Source organism: Nansenia antarctica (genome assembly GCF_963989245.1).
Source record: "Nansenia antarctica genome assembly, chromosome: 20".
In the NCBI taxonomy this organism is placed as follows: domain Eukaryota; kingdom Metazoa; phylum Chordata; class Actinopteri; order Argentiniformes; family Microstomatidae; genus Nansenia; species Nansenia antarctica.
In genome coordinates, this window is record NC_137693.1 from 7,343,320 (window position 1) to 7,354,650 (window position 11,331).

Consider the following 11,331-nt stretch of genomic DNA (forward strand, 5'->3'; position numbering starts at 1 on the left):
CCCTGCCACTATATACACTAACCACCTGCCTGGAGGAGAGGCGTGGATGAAGCTCAACTTCCTACAACTGAACAGCTCCAAGACTGAAGCCGTCCTAGTCGGCACACCACTCCACACCAGGTCCGGTCATCCACCATCACCAGCATCACCTTCTCTGGCCAAACTCTGTCCCGCACTCACTCTGGCAGATGCAGAGAAGCTCGTCCACGCCTTTGTCTCCTCCATGCAGGAACCCATGGTTTTTAACACCAGACACAACAGCCACCACAGTCGGATACTTTAGAAGGCATGGATACATTTCATAAATTCAAGTCTTAAATATTTTCATAAAGTCAAGTCTTAAATATTTTCATAAAGTCAAGTCTTAAATATTGTCAAGGCAAGGGACTCTGAAATATTTTCAAGGCAACGGACTCAGTGGTACAAAGTCCTTAAGCATTTTATTAAGGCAGTGGAACCTACATTTCGGTTTTATCGAGGATAAAACCTCACTTGTGTGGGGGGATTAAGACTGTGTTATTAAATGTTTTATCTATTTATTTCTTACATATTGTTTCTCCTCCTTGTATTTTATCTTTATTTTCTTTTTACTGTTTTATTTACTTCCCCTGTCTTTGTATTCATTTTATGCTTTATATGTTTTTATATTCACTTTATGTTTTTACCCCTGTTGCAAAGTACTTTGAGCTGCATTTCTTGTATGAAAAGTGCTATATAAATAAAGCTTACTTACTTACTTACATGGAGTTACTTCAGAATATATAGTTCAACCCTGGAATTATATTCACCTGACTCATTGAAGCCCTAACGAGTAAATCACCTTGGTCTGGGCTTTAGTAATCATCCTCTCAAAAGGGAACAAAGAATAATCCAAAAGGGTTCCCAAACTTTTGCACAGGGCCCTTTTCATTTTTGATAATTTAAAAACTGAACAATGAAAATAAAAAAAATCCTTGCATTAAAATTTGCAGAAAGGTGTCACGTTTAACTTTGTAGCATTTAGTGTGCAGGTTTGCTTTCAATCACTTGGAGATGAATTGTAACAGACATTTAAACCAAGGGTGCCCACATTTTTGCACCCCATTGTACATATGTACATATACATGCATACGTGTCCTTGACTGAATCAGCTGCAGCTGCATCTCTAACGCACTTGTAAAAGGGGCAGAATCATGTAACATTATTCTGTTCAATATGGAGATAAAAGAGCAAGCTTCGGGCAGACAGGATGTGTTATAAGTTCTTTCTGGGGCACAAGGTGGTTAAACTTAAAACATATATATATATATTCTATGTGTCCTATTTATATATATATATATATATATATATATATATATATATAAATAAGACACATAGAAAACAAACAGACATTCTCAACAACATTCTCATCACTGTTTGGGTGAGACCAATTTTTTAAACATTCCAGCGATGCTTGTGCGTAATTCTTTGGTGACCAAGCCGTAAATTATGGGATTGATAGTCGGGGGCACGATGAACGTCAGTATGGCAAAGAACCTCCTGACGTTCAAAGAGATCTGAGGGAAGCGGATACTGAGGATAAGGATGAGGGCAGTGATCTCATAGACCAGGTAGATGACCAGGTGTGGGGCGCAGGTCTGCACGGCCTTGCTGCGGCTGCTCCTATCACAGTTCCTCTTCAGGCAGGCAGTCAGGATCTTGGCGTAGGAGAAAGAGATGATGAGGAAGGAGCCGGTGCTCAACATCCAGGTAATGCACATGCCTGGAATGAAAGTTAGGCCTACATTTTTACATTCAAGTAATTTAGCTTTTATCCAAAGTGACATACATTTGTCTAAAGTAAGTGAGTGAACTATCACAGTCATCGTAAGTATATAACCTTTAAGAAGGACCTGATAAGAATAACTGCCAACAACAGTCTCAGTGCTAGAAAATGAGATGATTCAGGAAGAATATGGAATACCCAAATTAGAACATGCAGTGACTACCTTTCTTTTTAGATAACGTTTTTAAAATCAAATACATTTACTAGACATAGAAAAATGTCAGATTGACCAAAAATCGTATTGACCAATCAAAGAAGGGCGCCCCAAAGAAGGGCGCCCCCCTCCCCTCTCTGGAGGAGCTGTACAACACACGCTGTCTCAGGAGGGCCTCCAAGATCTCCAGGGACCCGACCCACCCTGGGTACGTACACTTTGTCAGGCTGCCCTCGAACAGGAGGTACAGGACCCCGGCCGCTAAGACAAACAGACTGAAGGACTGCTTCTACCACAGGGCCGTCAAGGCCCTGAACACAGAAAAGGCCTAAGTTCTGGGCCCAGGACAGTCCGGACGGATTGTATGGCAGCTAGTGCTGAGGCACAAACATGTACATTTTCAAGCCTGCAAACTGTGACACTTTAAAATAACGTGAAAAAATACTTTTGTGCAATATGACAACCCTAGTTGACTATCTGTGCAGTATAGTACAGTGGATTGTGTACATAGCCTTTATTGATGTAAACCAGCTCCTTACCTTCTTGTGATTTTATGCTTTTATGCTTTTTCTAAAATGTGTCTTTTTTTCCCCTTTCCTAACACCAGGGGAGCCACCCCTCCTAAATTTCGTTGTTTGGTACCTGTACTGTAGCAATGACAAATAAAGTCCATTCCATTCCATTCCATTCCAAAGAAAAGACCCTACAATTTAAAAAAAACAAGACATCTGCCAAAATGTTTATTTTTGATATAATATTTCATGTAATATCTGTCTGATCCTTCCTTATGTCATTCTAAAACGTACCGTAGTAGTCGTTGATTGGGGTGGGCCGGCAGGCCAGGCCCAGGATATTGCGATTACTACAGTAGACGTGTCTGATAGGTGCCACACAAGGGGGTGCCAACATTCAGGGCAAAAAGCACCACTATGGTGAGGATAGCGAGAGCCCAGGCCAGAGCACAGGAAAACACCAGCCGAGCCGTGGTCATGATGGCTTGGTACCGCAGCGGCTCACAAATAGCCAGATACCTGTAGTTTAGAGTGAAATAGAACACACACTTAAAGGGACACTACACTATTTTTACTTTTACCTCATATTCATTATCTCCATAAAAATTAGTGATTGACCACACAGAGGGTAATTTCCTTAGGACCTTTTTGACTACAGAATGTAATTAACGTTAATCTCATACCTGTCGTAGGCCATTGCTGATAGTATTGTCTGGCAGGATGCACCATAGGTGTGTACACAGAAGGCCTGGATGATGGCGCTGACATATGGAACTCCCTTATCCCCTGTCAGGAAGTGTATCATCAACCGAGTCATCACAGCTGTGGCTCCAACTAGGTCACAGGCAGCCAGGTTACACATCATCACATACATGGGCCTGTGCAGCTTCTGGTCCACTGCAATGACAGTCATTACTATCCCGTTCCCCACAAGGACCAGGAAGTAGCTGGCCAGGACCAGGAAGAACAGCAGGTAAACCTGGCCCTCCAGCACCACAAAACCTTCCAGCTCAAACGTGATTGGCTGCTTCAGAGCTATGTAGGACACGTTCTCCATCCTCAACATAACAGCCCTGTAAAAACCACAGTACAAGAGGAACCTCCTCACAACACACATGATTCAGAGAGGTAGAGAGACGACTGTACACTGTCAACTGTCAACGTTTAACTTGTTGTTTTCAGTATGAATGTTCAATAAAGTTAATCATGTTCCATACTTTTTGTCTGATCAAAGCAATTCGGCCATTAGTTTCTCTGCCTCAAATACATGGAACGACCTTCACAAGATATTCGATTATCAATCAACTTAAGACCTTGTTACATAATCTGTAATCCAAGGAATGTATGAGTTTTAATTGATTATATTGTGTAAATTGCTTAAGTATTTTTTTAAATTGAACATGTTGTAACCAGGGCTCCCTTGAAAAAAGAGACCTTGGTCACACCCTGCATAAATATTATTCTAATAATATATATTATTATTGTTATTATTATTATTATTATTATTATTATTATTATAATTATTATTATCAACAGTTGCCAAAGTAAAGTACTATCAAAAACACACAATTGGCACACAATTCCATTCCTATCTTAACACTTTTTCATCTCCGTTTAGTTTGCCCAAAGCTTTGAAGATGTGTTGAGCTGTGCTGCTCTCTACCTGTCTGACCAGTGATAAGGTCCTTGGTAGGGGATAATTGAATGTTCTTTATACTACTGGTGTCCTTCACCACAGCCCTCCCCTGTCGAGGCTCAACCTCAATATCTCCATCTTTATATCCATCATTATGACCTCCTGTGCGCATGCCCACCCACGTGGAAAGGGGAATGATGTCATGTCAAGCACTACACTGCCATCCTTCCGATAAGTTTATGAACTTATCATCAAATCATTGGCATTGCTACTTGGTAAGTACAAAGTGCATGATTTGATGACCTTGATCATTTTTGTATATCTTCCTTTTCCATTGTAAGATAAGGTTTAGAAAGATCTTGTTCTTATTTCATGTTGCTTTGATTCTAATTCATTTGAATCCTGATTTGAGAGCTTTAAAGAGGCAGTGTACCCACAATACTTGGCTGTGGTCAATTCACCAAGAGTTTGGGGGTATTTACTCAGTTTACTCCATCGGGTCCCATTAATTCAGAAAATACTGTATAATCTAAAACACCTGACAAACACATCCCAATTCTCATTCTATTCAAGCTCCTATCAAATCAGTATATCTTGCCAAATCATGTTTGCTATTGACACTTCATGTGTTCTAATACATTTTTACATTTTTGTTAAGTGATGTCATCAACACATACAGATGATAAATCTTTGCATCCATTTTACATCAAGGAATGGCTACCGCAGGCATTTAATTGTAATTCAACAATGAATTGAGCATTTAATATACAGTGCCTTTGGAAAGTATTTAGACCCCTTCACTTTCTGTTACAGACTCAATTTAAAATTGATTGAATTAAAAGAATTTGCCATCAATCCACACCCCAATACCAATACCCCAGAATGACAAAGCGAAAATACGTTTTTCGCTTTCTCATTGAATGCTTAACGAGTAAATCACCTTGGTCTGTGCTTTAGTAATCATCCTCTCAAATGGTAACAAAGAATAATCCAAAAGGGTTCCCAAACTTTTGCACAGGGCCCTTTTCCTTTTTTATCATTTAAAAACTCTGAACAATGAAAATAAAAAAATCTGTGCATTAAAATGTGCAGAAAGGTGTCACGTTTAACTTTGTAGCATTTAGTGTTCAGGTTTGCTTTCAATCACTTGGAGATGAATTGTAACAGATATTTAAACCAAGGGTGCCCAAATTTTTGCACCCCATTGTACATGTACATAATATGCATATGTGTCCTTGACTGAAACAGCTACAGCTGCATCTCTAGCTAGCACTTGTAAAAGGGGCAGAATCATGTAACATTATTCTGTTCAATATGGAGATAAAAGAGCAAGCTTCGGGCAGACAGGATGTGTTATAAAGTCATAATGTAATTGTTCTTTCTGAGGCACAAGGTGGTTAAACTTTAAAAATGTATATATACATGTATATATATATATATACATATTTATATATATATATAAATAGGACACATAGGAAACAAACAGACATTCTCATCACTGTTTGGGTGAGACCAATTTCTTAAACATTCCAGCGATGCTTGTGCGTAATTCTTTGGTGACCAAGCCGTAGATGACGGGATTGATAGTCGGGGGCACGATGAACCCCAGTATGGCGCAGAACCTCCTGACGTTTATAGGGACGTTAGGGAAGCGGTTACTGAGGACAAGGATGAGGATAGTGATCTCATAGACCAGGTAGATGACCAGGTGTGGGGCGCAGGTCTGCACGGCCTTGTTCCGGCTGCTCCTATCACAGTTCCTCTTCAGGCAGGCAGTCAGGATCTTGGCGTAGGAGAAGGAGATGAGGAGGAAGGAGCCGGTGCTCAACATCCAGGTAATGCACATGCCTGGAATGAGAGTTACATTTTTACATTTAAGTCATTTAGCTTTTATCCAAAGTGACATTTGTCTAAAGTAAGTGAATGAACTATCACAGTCATCGTAAGTATATAACCTTTAAGAAGGACCTGATAAGAATAACTGCCAACAGCAGTCTCAGTGCTAGAAAATGAGATGATTCAGGAAGAATATGGAATACCCAAATTATAACATGCAGTGACTACCTTTCTTTTTAGATAACGTTTTTTAAAATCAAATACATTTACTAGACATAGAAAAATGTCAGATTGACCAACAATCGTATTGACCATTCGAAGAAAAGACCCTACAATAAAAAATTTAAAAAAATTGTACATCTGTACAAAATGTTTATTTTTGATATAATATTTGCTACAATATCTGTCTGATCCTTCCTTTTGTCATTCTAAAACGTACCGTAGTAGTCGTTGATTGGGGTGGGCCGGCAGGCATTGACCAGGATATTGCGATTACTACAGTAGACGTCTCTGATGTGGTTGCCACACAAGGGGGTGCCGACGTTCAGGGCAAAGAGCACCCCTATGGTGAGGATAGCGAGAGCCCAGGCCAGAGCACAGGAAAACACCAGCCGAGCCGTGGTCATGATGGCTTGGTACCGGAGCGGCTCACAAATAGCCAGATACCTGTAGTTTAGAGTGAAATAGAACACACACTTAAAGGGACAATACACCATTTTTACTTTTACCTCATATTCATTATCTCCATCAAAATTAGTGATTGACCACACAGAGGGTAATTTCCTTAGGACCTTTTTGACTACAGAATGTAATTAACGTTAATCTCATACCTGTCGTAGGCCATTGCTGATAGTATTGTCTGGTTGGCTGAAGCATAGGTGTGTATAGAGAAGGCCTGGATGATGGCGCTGACATATGGAACTCCCTTATCCCCTGTCAGGAAGTGTATCATCAACCGGGTCATCACAGCTGTGGCTCCAACTAGGTCACAGGCAGCCAGGTTACACATCATCACATACATCGGCCTGTGCAGCTTCTTGTCCACTGCAATGACAGTCATTACTATCCCGTTCCCCACAAGGACCAGGAAGTAGCTGGCCAGGACCAGGAAGAACAGCAGGTAAACCTGGCCCTCTGGTACCGCAAAACCTTCCAGCTCAAATGTGATTGGCTGCTTCAGGGCTATGTAGGACACGTTCTCCATCCTCAACATAACAGCCCTGTAAAAACCACAGTACAGGAGGAACCTCCTCACAACACACATGATTCAGAGAGGTAGAGAGACGACTGTACACTGTCAACTGTCAACGTTTAACTTGTTGTTTTCAATATGAATGTTCAATAAAGTTAATCATGTTCCATGCGTTTCGTCTGAACAAGGCAATTCGGCCATTACTTTCTCTGCCTCAAATACATGGAACGACCTTCACAACATATTCGATTATCAATCAATTTAAGACCTTGTTACATAATCTGTAATCCAAGGAATGTATGAGTTTTAATTGATTATATTGTGTAAATTGCTTAATTGTTCATACTTTTTAAAATTGAACATGTTGTAACCAGGGCTCCCCTGAAAAAGGGACCTTGGTCACACCCTGCATAAATATTATTCTAATAATATATATTATTATTATTATTATTATCAACAGTTGCCAAAGTAAAGTACTATCAAAAACACACAATTGGCACACAATTTCATTCCTATCTTTTTTTACACTTTTTCATCTCAGTTTGGTTTGCCCAAAGCTTTGAAGATGTGTTGAGCTGTGCTGCTCTCTACCTGTCTGACCAGTGATAAGGTCCTTGGTAGGGGATAATTGAATGTTCTTTGATATGATGCGTTTTGTGTAACTATATGCAAATGCTGTGTGTCTATCGAATATAGCAATACTCATTGTTTGACCTTAAGCATACTTTAAGTGTGTCCACTCTCAGGACATAAACTGACCACTCTTAGTCAACATGCTTTTCTCTGTAACTGGACCTGAGCCAAATATAGAGACCACGGCTAGTGGGGACCAGTATAGGTTACCAGTGGTCAGCAGGGTAGAACAGCATGGACACAGGATGGAGACTTATATGGGAACTGATGTCAGTATGTTTGGGAACGGTCGGTCAGCTGACTGAGAGTCAGGTAACTGTTGCCGGGACGACTAAACCGTTATGGTATGGAAAAGAGGCGAAAGCCACATCTAACTTTAAACTGTTTCCTGTGTCAGCGGAAATCTAGGATATAAGCCCACTGCAAAATGTCATTCGGGGTGTCTCTCCTCTTGGCTTGCTGTGATGAGAGGACAGGACACCCAGCGCTGTATGGAATAAACTTATATCTTAATTGTCTACTTGAGCAAATCTATCATTAACTACTGAATGGGGAAAGCATCTCGGCCCGCCGCCCTCTTCTGACTATTCACCCACTATCATTCTTTATACTACTGGTGTCCTTCACCACAGCCCTCCCCTGTCGAGGCTCAACCTCAATATCTCCATCTTTATATCCATATGACCTCCTGTGCGCATGCCCACCCACGTGGGATGGGGAATGATGTCATGTCAAGCACTACGCTGCCATCCTTCCCATAAGTTTATGAACGTATCATCACATCATTGGCATTGCTACGTGGGAAGTACAAAGTGCATGATTTGATGACCTTGATCATTTTTGCATATCTTCCTTTTCCATTGTCAGATAAGGTTTAGAAAGATCTTGTTCTTATTTCATGTTGCTTTGATTGTAATTAATTTGAATCCTGATTTTGAGAGCTTTAACGAGGCAGTGTACCCACAATACTTGGCTGTGGTCAATTCACCAAGAGTTTGGGGGTATTTACTCAGTTTACTCCATAGGGTCCCATTAATTCAGAAAATACTGTATATCTAAAACACCTGACAAACACATTCCAATTCTCATTCTATTCAAGCTCCTATCAAATCAGTTTATCTTGCCAAATCATGTCTGCTATTGACACTTCATGTGTTCTAATACATTTTTACATGTTTGTTAAGTGATGTCATCAACACATAAAGATGATAAATCTTTGCATCCATTTTACATCAAGGAATGGCTACCGCAGGCATTTAATTGTAATTCAACAATGAATTGAGCATTTAATATACAGTGCCTTTGGAAAGTATTTAGTCCCCTTCACTTTCTGTTACAGACTCAATTAAAAATTGATTGAATTGATTGAAGACGTTTTTCGCTTTCTCATTGAAGCCCTAACGAGTAAATCACCTTGGTCTGTGCTTTAGTAACCATCCTCTCAAAAGGTAACAAAGAATAATCCAAAAGGGTTCCCAAACTTTTGCACAGGGTCCTTTTCATTTTTTATAATTTAAAAACTCTGAACAATGAAAATAAACAAAATCCTTGCATTAAAATTTGCAGAAAGGTGTCACGTTTAACTTTGTAGCATTTAGTGTTCAGGTTTGCTTTCAATCACCTGGAGATGAATTGTAACAGACATTTAAACCAAGGGTGCCCAAATCTTTGCACCCCATTGTACATATACATGCATCTCTAGCTAGCCCTTGTAAAAGGGGCAGAATCATGTAACATTATTCTGTTCAATATGGAGATAAAAGAGCAAGCTTCGGGCAGAGAGGATGTGTTATAAAGTCATAATGTAATTGTTCTTTCTGGGGCACAAGGTGGTTAAACTTAAAAAATGTATATATATATATATATATATTTATATAAACATTTATATATACACATATATATATAAATAGGACACATAGGAAACAAACAGACATTCTCAACAACATTCTCATCACTGTTTGGGTGAGACCAATTTCTTAAACAATTTCTTAAACATTCCAGCGATGCTTGTGCGTAATTCTTTGGTGACCAAGCCGTAGATGACGGGATTGATAGTCGGGGGCACGATGAACCCCAGTATGGCGCAGAACCTCCTGACGTTTATAGGGACGTTAGGGAAGCGGTTACTGAGGATAAGGATGAGGATAGTGATCTCATAGACCAGGTAGATGACCAGGTGTGGGGCGCAGGTCTGCACGGCCTTGCTGCGGCTGCTCCTATCACAGTTCCTCTTCAGGCAGGCAGTCAGGATCTTGGCGTAGGAGAAAGAGATGAGGAGGAAGGAGCCAGTGCTCAACATCCAGGTAATGCACATGCCTGGAATGACAGTTAGGCCTACATTTTTACATTCAAGTCATTTAGCTTTTATCCAAAGTGACATACAATTGTCTAAAGTAAGTGAATGAACTATCACAGTCATCGTAAGTATATAACCTTTAAGAAGGACCTGATAAGAATAACTGCCAACAGCAGTCTGAGTGCTAGAAAATGAGATGATTCAGGAAGAATATGGAATACCCAAATTAGAACATGCAGTGACTACCTTTCTTTTTAGATAACGTTTTTAAAATCAAATACATTTACTAGACATAGAAAAATGTCAGATTGACCAAAAACCGTATTGACCAATCGAAGAAAAGACCCTACATTTTTTTTTTAAAACAACACATCTGTACAAAATGTTTATTTTTGATATAATATTTGATATAATATCTGTCTGATCCTTCCTTATGTCATTCTAAAACGTACCGTAGTAGTCGTTGATTGGGGTGGGCCGGCAGGAATTGCCCAGGATATTGCGATTACTGCAGTAGACGTGTCTGATGTAGGTGCCACACAAGGGGGTGCCGACGTTCAGGGCAAAAAGCACCCCTATGATGAGGATAGCTATAGCCCAGGCCAGAGCACAGGAAAACACCAGCCGAGCCGTGGTCATGATGGCTTGGTACCGAAGCGGCTCACAAATAGCCAGATACCTGTAGTTTAGAGTGAAATAGAACACACACTTAAAGGGACACTACACTATTTTTTACTTTTACCTCATATTCATTATCTCCAGCACCATAGCAGTGTCTACTCTCTATGTGAAAACTGTGATTTTCTACATTCTGTTGTCAAAATTAGTGATTGAAATTGATAATTTCCTTAGGACCTTTTTGACTACAGAATGTATTTAACGTTAATCTCATACCTGTCGTAGGCCATTGCTGATAGTATTGTCTGGCAGGCTGAACCATAGGTGTGTATAGAGAAGGCCTGGATGATGGCGCTGACATATGGAACTCTGTTATCCCCTGTCAGGAAGTGTATCATCAACCGGGTCATCACAGCTGTGGCTCCAACTAGGTCACAGGCAGCCAGGTTACACATCATCACATACATGGGCCTGTGCAGCTTCTTGTCCACTGCAATGACAGTCATTACTATCCCGTTCCCCACAAGGACCAGGAAGTAGCTGGCCAGGACCAGGAAGAACAGCAGGTAACCCTGGCCCTCTGGTACCGCAAAACCTTCCAGCTCAAATGTGATTGGCTGCTTCAGGGCTATGTAGGACACGTTCTCCAT

At 40.4% G+C, this 11,331-nt stretch overlaps 3 protein-coding genes across 3 annotated transcripts; all 3 read right to left on the reverse strand.

The window, feature by feature from the left end:
- Nucleotides 1-2,753: 2,753 nt before the first annotated feature.
- LOC308174960 (olfactory receptor 5V1-like) lies at nt 2,754-3,527 on the reverse strand (the record flags this gene model as incomplete). Its single annotated transcript, XM_080550071.1, is given in 3 exon segments — nt 2,754-2,844; nt 2,846-2,989; nt 3,154-3,527. Coding segments are annotated over 3 exon segments (609 nt in total).
- A 2,074-nt stretch (nt 3,528-5,601) lies between these two features.
- Nucleotides 5,602-7,146, reverse strand: LOC308174961 (olfactory receptor 52K2-like; the record flags this gene model as incomplete). Its single annotated transcript, XM_080550072.1, has 3 exons — nt 5,602-5,954; nt 6,382-6,608; nt 6,773-7,146. 3 exons carry the CDS (start codon nt 7,144-7,146, stop codon nt 5,602-5,604), a joined length of 954 nt encoding a protein of 317 aa, XP_080406198.1.
- Nucleotides 7,147-10,504: 3,358 nt separating this feature from the next.
- Nucleotides 10,505-11,331, reverse strand: LOC308174962 (olfactory receptor 4D1-like; the record flags this gene model as incomplete). The annotated part of the gene is made up of 2 exons (XM_080550073.1): nt 10,505-10,742; nt 10,958-11,331. The coding sequence occupies 2 exons, from the start codon at nt 11,329-11,331 to the stop codon at nt 10,505-10,507; spliced, it is 612 nt and encodes a 203-aa protein (XP_080406199.1).